Here is a 15,798-nt window from a genome sequence, read left to right as displayed (position 1 = left end):
GACATGCACTTTGATTTGATATCAAGAGGGAAGTTTATCCATAATCCAAGCTTTGGCACATGTAAGTTAAATGATACCAATTGAAGGATATAAGATTTTGAAGCATTAGTGTCATTTACTTAGGAATGTTAAATAAGCTATGTGTCGTGCTTAAACATTTTAAACCATGTAGGTTCGCTCAAGAATATGGGATGAAAACGAGAAATTCTACCATGTGATTTACCTAGTATACATGCATTTTTAGTCTAAAGTAAGTACAAAATGAAATACTAGGCATGGAAGGTAAAACTAGATACAAGAAAATAGATACGCATATCTAAAAATAAGGAATATGATAAAACTAGTTACCTTAGTCATGAGTGAGGAAATTTAGGTAAAAAAATTTACTAACACGCTTGGCAATAAACTTGATCCAATATGATGTATCCCATGATATACATCCCTAATTTGCCAAGTCTCCAAATTTCCCGTAGTCCTTCGGACTACTTACTTCCCTCTCGGGATCCAAACCTTCTTGGTGCTTTTCATGGTTGAAATTATTTCCTTTGGCACCCACATGTGTTTGGCCCCCTTTCCTTTGTTGGCTTGCTTGTTGGCCTTGATTGTTATTACTTTTCCATTCTTTTTCTTCTTGATCAAACATGGTGTAGCAGCATTTTTGTCCACCTTGTTGATGTAGGTGTTGGAGATTTTGCTTGATGGCTTTTGCTTGAGCTTTTGCTTTTGCTTATCCCTAGTCATCGCCTTGCATTGGAAAGACTTATGGCCTTCCTTGTGGCATAACCTACAAATCACAGTTTCACCCTCCACAGGCATGTTCACTCCCGCAGTGGTGTTATCTCGTGGAGGTTGGATTTGTTTGGCCTTGTCTTTCTTGTTGTACAAAGCCTTGCCAAGGCGAGCCACTTCTTGCCTTAATTGCTCATTCTCCTTTGCAACCTCATTCGAACATGTTTCTACAACAATACTCTTAACAAGAACTTGGTTGCAGGGGTTAGAATTATTAATTAGATCAAAGCAAGAAGTAGAAGCATCTTTTTTTGATAATTATAGGAATTTCATCTAAAGATGCTCCTGGGGTGCTACCAATGTTTTCTAGCTTAGTAGTTAGCTCATTGTTGTGTATGCTAAGAATTTCCATTTTCTCTAGCAAATTTTCGATAGCTTCTTGAGAGCTAGCTAACTTAGCCTTAAGTTTTTCATTCTTTTTAATAAGGCCATCGTCGGTAGCTGTGGATATAGCACTAGACTCTAATTGCTCAATTTTAGTTGATAGCTCACAATTCAAATTTGCAAAGGCTTCAAATTTTTCTAGCAAACCTTTATAGTCATTTTGGGAGCTAATCAACTTATTTTTCAAGGTTTTAAGTTGAACCTTTTGTTTAGTGCATACATCTTGAAAAAAATTAACGGCTTTCGCAAGCTCATCTACGAAGGGCTTTCCTTCACCTTCATCATCACTACTTCTTCATCACTAGAGGATGGAATACTCATCTTACCTCTTGCCATAAGGCACTTGTGTGATGACCGTGATGAGCGTGATGAGGATCGGTGGCTGCGCGCCCTTGGAGGTTCATCTTCGCTTGAAGAATCGTCCCAAGTTTTGACACTTGTTAGCGCCTTGCCTTTGCTCCTCTCCTTTTTGGGTTCGGCCATAGTTGGACAGTTGTCCCTGAAGTGGCCCTTCTCCCTACATGCGAAGCATCCTCTCTTTCTTTGCTTTTTCTTGTCAATGTAAAAGAGAAGATCTTCTACCTGCAGGGGCACACCCATTAGATTGATCTTGCAAATCATCCCCATTACCTTTCTGACGCGTTGGATTGTTTCTTCATCTTCGAAGGATGATGTTGATGGTTGATTATCTCCTTCATCATCACTTTCTTCTTATTCCTCCTCTTCACTTGAGGAACTTGGAGTGGGAGCCTTCTTTTTAACCTTCCTTTCATCACATGCAAAAGCATATGGCCTTGAGGAAGTTGACTCCTCTCCCCGACACATTTTTCGCGACATCTCAAAGGCCGCGATTTTCCCAATCACAACGGTCGGGGTCATTGTACTCAAGTCCTCCATGTTGTGAAGAATATTGATGATGCTCCCGTATCTTTGTTGTGGTAGCAGGGAGATTATCTTCCTTACAATGTCCGCAACACCTAGCTTATTTATGTCAATAGAGTTGAGCTCATTAATAATAAGATTCAAACGAGAATACATATCTTTAACAAGCTCATTATCTTTCATAGCAAAAGAATTATACTCATTCAAGACTATGCAATGTTTTTGCTCATGGACATTGGATGTGCCGTCATGGAGCTCATGCAATTTTAGCCAAATCTTATTCGCAGTTTTCAATGTAAATACTTGATTAAAAATATCCATGCTAACAGATTCATACAAGCAATTTTTGGCTCTAGCATTTAAATGAATTCCTTTTTCCTCACTCGTGCTATGTTTCTCGGGATTCTTGGGGGGGGGGGGTTCATCCCGTCACGAGTAACTATCCAAACACCTAGATCAACGACCTCTAGGTAACAAGCCATTCTAGCACTATAATATGGGAAGTTAGTGCCGTCGAAGTGTGGTGGCCTATGGGTATCCATCCCTTCCTCTAAAAAGCATTTCAAATGAGCCAGACCAGGATTTGATACCACTTGTAGGAAACGGGTGATGCCTAAGAGGGGTGAATTAGGACTTCTAAAACTTTCACTAAACTAGGCCACTAATAAATCCCTAGAGCAAAACCTATGCAAATAATTGAACTAGAATGTGCAAACTAGGTTTTGTCTAAGTGTTGCTATCTCTACCGCAAAGGCTAAGTTTCAATCTACACTATATAAGTATAAGGACAAGATTGAAACTTAAATGCTTAATATAAATGCGGAAGCTTAAAGAGTAAGGTAGAGAAACAAACTCTCGTGGATGACGCCGGTATTTTTACCAAGGTATCCGGAACCACGCAAGGTCCTGACTAATCCTCGTTGGTGCCCCTACGCAAAGGGAAGCCTGCGCGAGGGCCAAGCACCTCGGTCGAGTAACTCCGTAGAGAGTCGCGAGCCTTCTCCACGCGCAAGTGGTGCTCCGCTTTCGTCTCCTCTCGGACGCTCCCCGCCGCCTCCACTATCGAGCTTCCGGCCGAAAACGTCGTGGGCCTCGTTCCCTCCGGTACACGGTGGCGGCCGTGACACAAACACGGTTGTCACGGTCTCGCAAGACTCTTGCCCCACTCGGTACAATTTCAACGGCTCGCGCAAGAGCTGAGGGGTTGTGTGGTTTATCTAAACTCACTCAACTAACTAGGATTCACCTAGAGCAAGCGCCAATGCGGTCTAAGTAACCTAAGCACTTCGCAGAGCACCTACGCTAATCATCGAGTGATTCTATTAAGCACTTAGGTGTTTGAGCACTTGGAAATGTCTACAATATGCCTTGGTATGTTGCTTGGGCTCCCACACTTGAAAATGGTTGGTTGGGTGTATTTATAGCCCCCAACACAAAACTGGTCGTTGGAGGAAAGCTGCTGCTTTCTGTGGTGCACCGGACAGTCCGGTGGGGTCACCGGATAGTCTGGTGCCCCTATCCGGTGCGCCTAGCCGTTAGGTCTGTCAGAGAAGGTGATCTTTGGCGCGCAGGCTTTACACACCGGACAGTCCGGTGGTCTTCCCTCCTCGGTGCCACCTGGAACTAGCCGTTAGGGCTACAGTTCCTGGTGCACCGGATAGTCCAGCGTGTGGCACCGGACAGTTCGATGCTCCTCGCACAGACAGTCCGCAGGCAACACTTCTTCTCTTCTTGGACTTTTCTTTATCTTCTTAATGTCTTCTTTTGAGGTGTTGTTTTCCTCAATGTCTTGGTCCAAGTTACTTTAGCATCCTGTGAACTACAAATATAGACACTAGCAAACACATTAGTTCACAGGCTATGTTGATCATCAAACACCAAAATCTGTTAAGCCAAATGGCCCGGGGTCCATTTTCCTTACATACATTAATGTATCAACGTTGTGCATGTCATATCACCAATTTTATTATCAAATTTGGTCTAAAACTGTTGAAAGCTTTGCTTGAAAATTTTAGAACTACTATATCATTTCTCAATTCTTCTAATCAACGAACCGCCCAGTATAAGACATATTGTATTGCTATTGGTGTGTGGCCCCGTAAGTTTGGATTGGACATGGATGTTAGGTGGTATTCTACCTACCTTATGCTCAAGCATTTGATGCCACACAAAGGTACTTTTTCTGTTTTCATTGACACTCATTGCAAGGAAAAAAAACTTGCTCACTTCTGATCTTTGGAATATTATTCAACATGTGTTGGAATTCTTAGAGTCATTCTATTTGTCAAATGTGTCACTTTCAGGTGTACATTATCCTACATCTCCATTAATGATGCTGCTATTATTGAATTGCTTCTCACCTGAATCGTTTTGAAAATGACAATAAACTTAGATCAATTATTATGCCTATGAAATCTAAGTTTCTAAAATATTGGGAGAAGATACCACTGTTGTATTCTTATGCATTCATTTTGGATCCTAAGTCTAAACTCACTAATTTTAAAAATGCATTGCATGTTCTTTATGATTCACTTCAACTTGATTACTCTAGTAATACAATTGATGTTAAAACTCAATTGTCAATTGTATATGCCAAATATGAGTCTAAATTTGGTTCTGTACATTTGGAAAGACCCCAACCTAAAAGTATTGGACCTGGTAATGTATTTTCTTCATGAAATAGGTTTGTGACGACTAATCCATCATCATTATCACCATCTGTTTTTGCAGAAACTGTTTTTGACACACCTATTTCTTGCACAATTTCTAAGTTATCATCATATCTAAGTGATCTTCTTACTGAGTTCGATGAATCATTTAGTATAATTAGTTGGTGGCTTGATCATAAAATAAAACATGTCCAATTTTGTCAATTCTAGCTAAAGATTTCTTAATTATGCTTGTATCCACTATTCTTCTGAGTTGGCTTCCAGATTATGTGACAAGTTGATCGACGAACGACGGCGAAGTCTAATATTGGAACATGTGGAGATGTTGTCCCTGGCTAAGGATTAGGAGCAAGTTGCTGCTCCGCAGCAACACTGTGTTTAGAACAAAGATCTTGAAGAGCTAATGGCAAACAACAACAAATAATAAAACTCAAAACTAGACGATTATAGTTCTCCTTGAGAGAAGTAATTTTAATATATAAAATATCTTGATCACCTAAATATAAGACATATATGATTTTCAATGACGATAAACCTTAGTACATGATTAATATGCTATTAAAACTTTATATTATTTTTTAGATATTAGCAATCTTAAAATAAAAACTCAAAACTACTAGCGCTATAATTTTTAGATAAAAATCATCTTTATTGTCCATACAAAAATATACCCCCTCCATCGCAAAATATAGTTTTTATCCCTCTTTTTTTCCATCCATATTTATTCAAATGATAAGAATATACACATATATATATATAGGTATAACGGGAGCCGTAGGTTTCCAATAGTTAAAGAAAGCCTAGGCCGATCACCCCTGCAACCTGGTTCAACCCAGCGCACCCACAGAATTAGGTTGTCGGTTGCGCCACCCGCTCACGTCTGTGCACGCAAAAAGGAATGCATGCATGAGTCAAACACGTTCCATTGCATGCGCGTAAATTTAGGAAAGATATATGTGGCGGTTTCTATTTTTAAATGTTTTATTTCCTACATAAATTTAGGATCACTGCAACAGCCATGCAGTTAGACTCGTAAGGACCATTTTATGATATATACTGCTACTAAATATGCTACCCTGTGTAGATAGTTATGCAATTCGGTATACTACGTAAAAATCAGTTACCAGTTGCATACGCACGAATTTATGATGAAAATAATGTGCAATGAAAGGAAATGAATTGCACGCATAAAAACAAAAAATCGTATTTAATGTTTTATTTCCTTCATAAAAATAGTATCCTTTCAACAGCCATGCAGCTAAACACATTAGATCTAGTTTATGATATATACTGATACACATTATACTACATGGTGTAGATATTTATGCAATTCGTTACACTGCGTAAAAATCTGGCATGTTGTTCACTGTTGGACGCATCTCCGGGCTGAAGCGTAATAACCTTAAGTTTTGAGCATAAAATCCCTCAGTTATAAGCGTAAATACGGAGCCAATGTGAGAGGTTGATAGCTCTAGTAGGTTGTTATTACGATCCTATTTTTATGGCAGATCCGAAAAATATGGCAGCTGCATGCATGCGGTTATACAGATCCAAAAATTATGGCAAAATGCATGCATTGGTCTAACACGTTCCTTTGCATGCGCGTAAATTTAGGAAAGATATGTGTAGCAGTTTCTATTTTTAAATGTTTTATTTCCTCCATAAATTTAGGATCGATGCAACAGCCATGCAGCTAGACTCGTAATGACCATTTTATAATATATATATATACTGATACTAAATATGCTACACTGTAGATAATTATGCAATTCGGTATACTGCGTAAAAATCTGTTACCGGTTGCATGCGCACGAATTTATGATGGAAAGAATATGCAATGAAAGGAAATGAATTGCATGCATAGAAACAAAAAATCGTATTTAATGTTTTATTTCCTTCATAAATATAGAATCCCTCCAACAGCCATGAAGCTAAACGCATTAGAACTAGTTTATGATATATACTGATACAAATTATACTACACGGTGTAGGTATTTATGCAATTCGTTACACTGCGTAAAAATCTGGCATGTTGTTCACTAGTGGACGCTTCTCCGGATGGAGCGTAAAAACCTTAAGTTTTGAGCATAAAATCCCTCAATTATAAGCGTAAATACCGAGCCAATATGAGAGGTTGATAGCTCTAGTAGGTTGTTATTACGATCCTATTTTTATGGCAGATTCGAAAAACATGGCAGTCGCATGCATGCAATTTCTATTTTTATACAGATCCAAAAATTATGGCAAAATCGTGGGAGTTTCCATTGCATACGCGCAAATTATGCGGTTTCTATTTTTATACAGATCCAAAAATTATAGCAAAATCGTGGGAGTTTCCATTGCATGCGCGCAAATTACGAACAACATAAATCAAGAAATTGTCTTTCCAATGTGCATGCAGTAAACTGATATACGAACTCCATGTTCAAGCATAAAATCGTACAGTTTTTAGCGTAAATAATACATGTGGTAGGCATAAAACACAATAATCGAAAATAAAACACAAATCGAAGGAGGTAGTGGCCGGAGGACGTCGTCGATGACAAAAGCACAAATGTAGGTCGTCACTTGGGCCGCCCAAACTGCACCGGATCGGAGGATGTCACGCGCGATCAACGCTGCGCGCATCTCGCGCCTTCCGTGACGCCGCTCGCTCGAACCTCGCGCCTCATGCATCGCTGTCGCTACTCGCACGTCGCCAGGTGCCGCTTGCTCGCCGGCCTTGGAAGTGCCGCCTCCTCGGGGCCTCGAGGACGCCGCCGCTTGCCCGCACAAGAGCCCTGCTGTCCCTCGCCCTCTAGATCGGGGAGCCGCCACCACCGACCTGGAAACCGCCGCCACTACTCTGGATCGAGGAACCTCCGCCACCGAGCGTCGAGGTCATGGAGCTGCGGCCACCGGCTGGGGGTCCACCGCCGCGCACGCTCTGGGGCAACCGCCGTCGTCGCACGTGGCGTCGCTAATGAATCGGGGTGGAGCGTAAAAAACTGAACCCTAGCACTTCGGGTCCTGTTTTATAGACGTCCGGATCTGGTCCAGCTCGACCGGTGTGCATCGTCCGACCTGGGCTTCCTCTAGTTATTGGAAGCCCAGAGCTCTTAATATAATATATATATATATATATACTACTTCCATATGTTAATTAATGTATGTTTATTTAGTCTAAAACGAATTATATTTTGGTAAGGAGTGAGTCGGATCCGATAAATCTTCATTGGTGTGAAGCCCGTTTTAGGTTTGGAGAGTTAAAAATGCATTTTGAAACATTTTAGAGCATTTACAAGAGACTACCTTTTTATAAAGATTATATTCTCATTTCAACATACTATATATCTAGTTTAGCTAGTCAGAGTGACTAGCTAAATTTGATTAGTGAGTGAGCTAATTTAGAGAGTCGAATAGTTGGACGAGTCAGATGACTATCTGTTGGATAATTATTTTAATGTTGAGTAACTAAAATTTATATTGATGAATCATTTGGTTAGTCTTTTGGAAGCTCTTGTACGGCACCTCTGCAACTTTGACGACCTCCCATAAATTCTACTCTTCCAAATAACACATTGATGCATTGGATTCGTCCGAAACAATCTTATGTTGACAAAAATATATTTCAAATCCATGAATCAACTTTCTGACTCACGGCAAACCATATTGTGCCACCTGTCCCGCCTGCGCATACACATGCCGTGAAAACTGACGACCATGAACGACAGCAAGATGAACCAGAGCAAACACGCTCCACAGTTTAAGGCTGGCCTCCTCTTGCACACACTTGTTCCCGTCGTCTCCCTCTTCTGCGTTTGGTCCTTGACCTCCTCAACCCCCAAACGACGACAGGAGAACAAACCACCGTCAAAGCTCACTCTTTTTTCTGCACAAAAAAGACCTTTTATCTCACAGAGAAGCAGACACTAGGTATCTACACTGCTAATTCTCCCCATTTCTTGCTCCAAATTAAGCAGACACTAGGATCAGCCAGACATGTCAATCATACACTGACGACGACGACGACAGAGATATATATCTGCATCTATCTGGGTGTAGCAAGATCATACAAATTCATCTCTGCTGCTAGTACAGATCGATGCAACGTTCGTGTTTATACCCAGGTGGGCTGCAGTTTGCAAGTTAATCTGTAGCACGCAAGCACACAGGCGCTGTCATCGTCAATGGCGAGGCTGAGCCACGGCCTCCTGGGCGCCCTGAACCTGGTGACGCTCCTGCTGTCCCTGCCGGTGCTGTGCGCCGGCGTGTACATCGTCACGCGCGCCACCACGGCGTGCGAGCGCGGCCTCCAGATCCCCGTCGTCGCGTTCGGCTGCGGACTGCTCCTGCTCTCCCTCGTCGGCCTCGCCGGCGCCTGCGGACGCCGCGGCGCCGCCAGGCCGTTCCTCTGGGTGTACGTGGCCTTCATGTTTCTGCTCGCCGTCCTCGTGTTCGCGTTCGCCGTGTTCGCGTTCGTGGTCACCCACCGGGGCGCGGGCGGCGCCGTGTCCGGGCGCGGGTACAGGGAGTACCGCCTCGGGGACTACTCCGGCTGGCTGCAGGCGCGGATCGCCGAGCCGGAGACGTGGCGGCGCGTCGAGAGCTGCCTCTCTGAGGCGCGCGTGTGCGGCGGCCGGGAATTCTACAGGCAACACCTCTCGCCAATCCAGGTATATATATACATTTTATATATATATCAGCTAATAGTAATCGTCGTCTCGTATAGTCGTAGACCTGAAACTACCTTGGATGTGTACGTGATGAGTTTCACACGTGTTTGCGTGCAACGGTGCAGTCCGGTTGCTGCAAGCCGCCGACGTGGTGCAGGTTCCGGTACGTGAACGCCACGTTCTGGGAGGCACCGAGATCGGGGCTGTCTGCGGCGGCGGCCAGCGACGGTGACTGCCGGGCATGGAGCAACGACCAGCAGGTGCTTTGCTTCGAGTGCGACACGTGCAAGGCCGGCGTGCTGGAGACCGCCAAGAAGAAGTGGAAGACAGTGGCTATCGTCAACGTTTCCCTCCTCGCGTTCATCGTTATTGTCTACACGGTCGGGTGCTTCGCCTTGCGCAGCAAAGGTGGTGGTCGGTACTTCAATGGCGGTGGTCCTGACCAAACATAAGCAGGTCAGCGATCAGACAACTCCGATCGTGTTCAAAATGGTTTAGGTTAGAAACCTAAGGTAGATGAATGATTTGAAGTTTAGAATTGAACTACGGCCCTGTTCGATTTTGGAGAGAAATCAAAGAGGACGACCCTGAGTCCGACTCGCTGTGCGTCTCTTGGTCAACGAATTAAGAGCTCCACATATATCTATTAAAAAGGTTAATTGATTTGTTTCATGCCATTACATACGATTATAACATTGCTAGAATTAAAATATCACGCTTCTAATATATACGACCCTAGTCTTCCCTTCCCCGTGTCATCATCCTAGCAGTGAGGCAACCATACGCCCAGGTCTTTCAACTTGTCCCCCTCCATGTCAGTTGTCACCAAGGGCAAAGCTGGCTATTGGAGATTAGCTCGATAATAAGGATCAGTTTAGAAACTTAAATTCTCTTGGGATTTCTGGAGATTAAGTAGAAAATTAGTTTATTTTTCTCTCAATCTCCGGGAATCCAGAGAGTTTATTTTCTCCTAAATCTCTGTAAATCCTGGAGGGGGTTGTTGAGCACCATTTTTGCCACTTGTGAGAGGTGGGATGGTCCGACTCTGTAGCCAAACGGTGTGCCACTATGCGTGAACGGTCTACGAGCTGATTAGATCACACGTGATTTTTCTCCTTTTGTGCGCGTGTTTATTCATCTAAACTCGTGGATTCTGTTAGGGAACGTATAGAAACGGGTCCAGACCTCTCCCTATATATATGAAGAGGTACACTCGATTGTAGGCACCATCAATCGAACAAATCAATCTGTTTATTAATTACTTTACTTTCTTTCTCTAGGAGTAGCCAGTAACGTAGCATTCTTCGTCTCAATCGTCATCTCTCTGCGATCCTACGTCGTCTAGAGCATCTTGGGGTGCCTATCAATCCCAAGACAAACCCTACGATCTCTCCTCCCCGATGGGGTCCTTCTCAAGGAGCAAGATCCAGGTGCCGTTGGCGAATGCCGCCACTCCTGCGCACACGTGGACCGTCCGGCCACCAGACACTTGTGCGTTTGGTTGTAATGACAGGACGGGATGGGATGAGACGATCCCTCAAATTAGGTTGTTTGGTTCTGGGTCAAGGGTTGGGGCAGTACTATCCAGTGTTGTCCCCTGTTGTCCCTCAAAATTGGAGGGACAAGAGAGGACGTCAGGGGACGATCCCGTCCTAGCTGTCCCACAACCGTTTGGTTGCAATGACAGGACGGGATGGGATGAGACGATCCCTCAAATTAGGTTGTTTGGTTCTGGGTCAAGGGTTGGGACAGTACTATCCAGTGTTGTCCCCTGTTGTCCCTCAAAATTGGAGGGACGAGAGAGGACGTCAGGGGACGATCCCGTCCTAGCTGTCCCACAACCAAACACACCCTTATCGTCCAACTCAGCGCAGGGAACCCCGCTCCTGCTGCCAGGTTGTGGACCGTCCACGCCGCCATAGAGAGCCCACCAAGCAAAACAACTCCTAGTGACTGATATCAGATTTACTAGATCGACCCCATATAGTCGGTCCAAAGGGTAACTCTGATGTCTCCCCTGGCAATATCATCAACCCAACTACGAATAATCTGTCAGTTGAAGAGTATTAGAGGCTGGAAGACGTCAGGAAAAAGATGCAGGCAGAACTCGACGAGCTGTTCTTGGTTGATTTCAAGGTTGACCGAAACCAGAAGCTCGTTCAACAAAGGGAATACAACCAGGAAAATATTTGTCCTACTGCAATCAGACCGGTTGTAAGTAAATCCGACGATATCCAAGCTCTTCAATCTTACGTAGAGGAACAACATGAACATATGCAACAAAATCTTAGGTGGCGTGCAAGAGAATTATAGGGAACTAGCATGTGCGTTTGATAAATCTGTCTTTACTAGTTTTCCATCACACGATGCCCAAACTAAGGAAAACCTATAGAACCCATCGGATGCAAATGGGTATGTCCAAACCTAACCACTTTATGGGATGTCGATGAACTCCTATAATGGACAACCACATCCTCCACCACCTATATGAGAGCATCCAACGCCCCTACGCGCGGCTAGACAGTCCGGGCCTGAGGCCGAACGATCCGACCTAGCAGCGGTCGACTCTGTCCTCCGCGACAAGACACCAAAGACCACACCCGGGACAACAGAGATGTTCGAATAGTCCGGCTATACGCGCAGACCGTCCGAATACATCACCGGACTATCCGAATATCACACCGGATCGTCCATGGCAGGATATGTAGAACAGAATGCAAATTACTACCAACAACCCTCCTACCAGCCCCAAACTAACGTCTTTCTAGCACCCACAGCCACTCAAGGACGTGGGATAATCCCACCCACACATGGGTATGAACCCTTTTCGGTCCCAGAAGGCTGGAAAGATCTAATATACAAAATGGAGTACCTAGGGGCAACATTAAAGCCCAACATAACTCATGGGCAAGGGGGCAATATAATAATACACTAGCAAGCACACATATGCATTAAAGGGATGATAGATTTTTACCGTCCGCCATTAATATAGTTAGAGAGGAGATAGCTATGGCATTTCTTCATGCCACATGATGAACCGAACTCTTCGTATATATTAAAACAAACTAAAACACTACATGCCATTAAAGTTACGAATGAAGTTCGAAAACAGATAAATAGCGTCTGATTGGATGCCTTTGTCTATACGCGCAGGCTCCGATGGTCCTGGCTGACCGCATATGGCAGTTTCCTGCGTACCAACGGATGCAAACAAATAGCTACAAAATAATTTGTTTTGCATTCGCTCATGTAGCTTACGTCTAAACAGAAGCTCAGACAGAGTTAACATACACGGTGGTCCAAAATAAGACGTGAGATTAACAAAATAGACGGATATAGCACAATCGTTGAGTAAATATATAAGCCGTTATATATACAATCGATTGCAACGCACGGATATGTTGCTTTTTATTTTAAAAACTAGACCGTAGCTGCTTTTAGCTTGTCCTCTGACGTGCTTGCCGAGAGACCTCGTCGATGAACGCCTGCACGTTCCGGTCCGACGATCCTCCTGGCGTCAATGCAGCCCGCGCCGCCGCGCTCCAAAACATGGCGTTGGCGAACATGGCGTCAGCCTCTGCCCCTGTCGTTGCTGCATCGACAGCCTCGCGGACACCTTCCCGCCGCAGCGGGGCGCGGAGGAGAACGCCCATCCTGAGCTCGTCGACTAGGAACTTGGCGTCTGTGCACTGGTCGCCCCACTGCGGGAAAGCCAGCACAGGCACGCCGGCGGCGACCGTCTCGAGCGTGGAGTTCCACCCGCAGTGCGTCAGGAAGCATGCCGTGGAGGCGTGCGCGAGCACGCGGTCCTGCGGGCTCCACGGCACGACCATGCCGCGACCCGCGACGGCGGCGTCAAGAAACCCCTCGGGGAGCAGGGGGCGAGTGTCCGGCCGCACCACCCATAGGAACGGCCGGCCGGTCGACGCGAGCCCGTACGCCATCTCGGCAATCACCTCGGTGGAGAGCGTTACGATGCTGCCAACCGACGCGTACACGACGGAGCGCGGCGCCTGCGCGTCCAGCCACCCGATGCAGTCGTCCGCCGCTTTGATCAGGTCGCCGCGCACCGGGGCGTCGTCCTGGTCCCCGAGCTCGACCAGCGGGCCCACGGGGATCAGCTGCGGAGGGCGCGGCCTGACGCTAGGGAGTGCGGCGATCACGTCGCGCTCCAGCTCGGCGAATGAGTTAACGAACACCCACGACGCCTTGCCCATGTTGCGGAACTGGTCCTGAATCGTGTCGCCGAGTACCTTGTACGGGTGTGACGCGTGCAGGAACGACGGCACGTCGGCGACGGACAGCGTCGGGAGGCCCGGGAGCATGAACCGCGCCTCGAGGTCGTCCTCGCGCGGGAACTCCGCTAGCCCGTGCACAAAGTGGTAGTAGACCGAGAACACCGCGCACGACTGCACCCACAGCACCGCCGAAGGGATGCCAGCGTCGGCCGCGACGTCGGTCACCCACGGCAGGAATGGGTTGCCGATGACGCACGACACCGGCCGCCCTGCTTCCGCCTGGCGTCTCAGCAGGTCCGCCAAAGCCAGCCGCCCGGCGGTCTCAAGGTGCCGCAGGAAGTCCTCCAGGTCCAGAAGTGTCCCGTCGAATGGGTCGTCTAGGAAGTCGAACCGGAGGCGGCCGGCGCCGAAGGGCACGCCGTCGCCGCCAGCCGACACCCCCGAGGCAGCGGCGAGATCGTCGCGGACGACGGAGGACGAGGAGCAGGTGACGAGGATGCCCTTGGCTGCGATGCGCTTCGCGAGGCGGAGCATAGGGTTGATGTGGCCCTGGCTCGGGTAGCAGATGAGGAGGATGTGGATGTTGTGGGGCGTGACCTCCTCAGCCATGGTCGCGTACGTTTACGTGTGCGTGCGAGGCGAGCTCTTTAGCGACTTGCGTGAGAAATAGATAATGGAGCTGGTCAGTGTCGTTGGGTCTTCGAGCCTTCGCTCTAGGGGTGTTTGGTTTGAAATGTAATTTCGTTTTAGATAAAATGGTACATCATAAGTCTATTCTACAAATTTAGTAGAATAAACTTATTTCTTATATTATTACTAATTATGAGCCTATGACGAATGAAATAGTGATGGATCAATTTCATTCTATTTCACAAACCAAACAACAACAACAAAGTGAGGAGTAAGAATATGATGAGCTACCTCATTACTCAAACCAAACACATTATTAGAGATGTTTGGATCCAGGGTACTAAAGTTTATACATTCGCCCATACCTAGCCAAGAATAGGTATAGAGAATGAAGCTTCCCATGACCTTTTGGCTGTATACACACTCATATGTGAGAATCCCAAGGCCTCTTTCAACTATGAGCATGACTGATATATCAATTTAATTACTCCACAGAGTTTTTATATCTTTACCCACGAGTGATGTTACCATTTGCTAGGTTTAGCAAGGACCTTCACCTCTTGTGGCAGGGTTTACTACGAAACCTTTCTAAAGAGTCCTTCTATGTGTACTAGACACGATAGAGTATTTGAGAGCAATCTCATGTAAGATATGGCCGAAGGGCCTTCTCCCATCCCCATCAACCACGACTAATGCCCACAAGGTATCCCCTATTTAATTGGTCAAGATTAGAGCCCAAATAATCTTTGTGGTTGTACTATTTTCTCTAGTGGTTGCTTAGCAAACCGGTCCTTAAGTTGAGGCACTCGAGTAATCCTAAATTCTATGCTCAAATCCTCATTTTCCATGTTGCTAAAAAAATAGCTCTTATAAATCTTGTTTTAGTAAAGTTTTTAAAATCACAAATATCCTTTTGTAAATTATAGCACTAGCATCATCTATGCAAATTTATAATTTCCTAATTTAAGAGTATCTCCAATAAGGTGACTCAAAATAGTGCCTATTGGGAGGTCTTATTCTTCCGAAGGTTCTCAAAACACCAAGATAACGGTTATTTCCTTCGTTATTTCTAAGCTTATATGTATTCATACAAAAAGCACCTTCGGATGAAACAACCACAAACGAAGGTACAAGCTTCGGGGTAGTATCACAGGGGCATGAATGACGAAGCTGGGAGAAACACCAAAGGAGGTCCTCAAGGGTTTGTCCACCAAGATGGCAGGAGAAAAAGACACCATTAGCCTCCTCATGCTTAATAGTTCAAATGTATAGGATTGAGGGCGCAATTGTAATCTTACCGAAGCTATACCCCGCACCTATAAATAGAGGAACAGTGTCATACATTTGTGATTCTTCTAGATTGAAGAAAGAGTCCTTTATCTTTAGAGTTGTAATTCTTCCTTCGCTTCGTAAGCCTCGCTAAGCCGAAGGTATAAATGTAATCTCTAATTTAATACTGAGAAAAGCCGAAGGAAGTAAGCAATGATTACAAGATTGTATGATATATTTTGTGTCTACCTTTCATGTGCTTTACTTACTGTTCTATTTACA

General features: G+C 45.2%; 2 protein-coding genes across 2 annotated transcripts; one reads left to right on the top strand and one right to left on the bottom strand.

The window, feature by feature from the left end:
• The first annotated feature begins 8,566 nt into the window (after nucleotides 1-8,566).
• LOC103629964 (tetraspanin-8) lies at nucleotides 8,567-9,831 on the top strand. Its single transcript, XM_008651066.2, has 2 exons — nucleotides 8,567-9,379; nucleotides 9,505-9,831. Exons 1-2 carry the CDS (start codon nucleotides 8,894-8,896, stop codon nucleotides 9,829-9,831), a joined length of 813 nt encoding a protein of 270 aa, XP_008649288.1. The 5' UTR covers nucleotides 8,567-8,893.
• A 2,767-nt stretch (nucleotides 9,832-12,598) lies between these two features.
• Nucleotides 12,599-14,304, bottom strand: LOC103629963 (gallate 1-beta-glucosyltransferase). The gene has a single exon (XM_008651065.2). The coding sequence runs from the start codon at nucleotides 14,224-14,226 to the stop codon at nucleotides 12,817-12,819; it is 1,410 nt and encodes a 469-aa protein (XP_008649287.1). The 5' UTR covers nucleotides 14,227-14,304; the 3' UTR covers nucleotides 12,599-12,816.
• Between the last annotated feature and the right edge of the window lie 1,494 nt (nucleotides 14,305-15,798).

The sequence above is a fragment of the Zea mays genome, chromosome 6, assembly GCF_902167145.1.
Source record: "Zea mays cultivar B73 chromosome 6, Zm-B73-REFERENCE-NAM-5.0, whole genome shotgun sequence".
NCBI classification, from domain to species: domain Eukaryota; kingdom Viridiplantae; phylum Streptophyta; class Magnoliopsida; order Poales; family Poaceae; genus Zea; species Zea mays.
This window is presented reverse-complemented; position numbering and strand designations above follow the sequence as displayed.

Coding starts and splice junctions, on each gene's coding strand:
- LOC103629964 (XM_008651066.2), top strand. CDS start 8,894: ATGGCGAGGCTGAGCCACGGCCTCCTGGGCGCCCTGAACCTGGTGACG. Junction 9,380..9,504: donor AACACCTCTCGCCAATCCAG/GTATATATATAC, acceptor GCAACGGTGCAG/TCCGGTTGCTGCAAGCCGCC.
- LOC103629963 (XM_008651065.2), bottom strand. CDS start 14,226: ATGGCTGAGGAGGTCACGCCCCACAACATCCACATCCTCCTCATCTGC.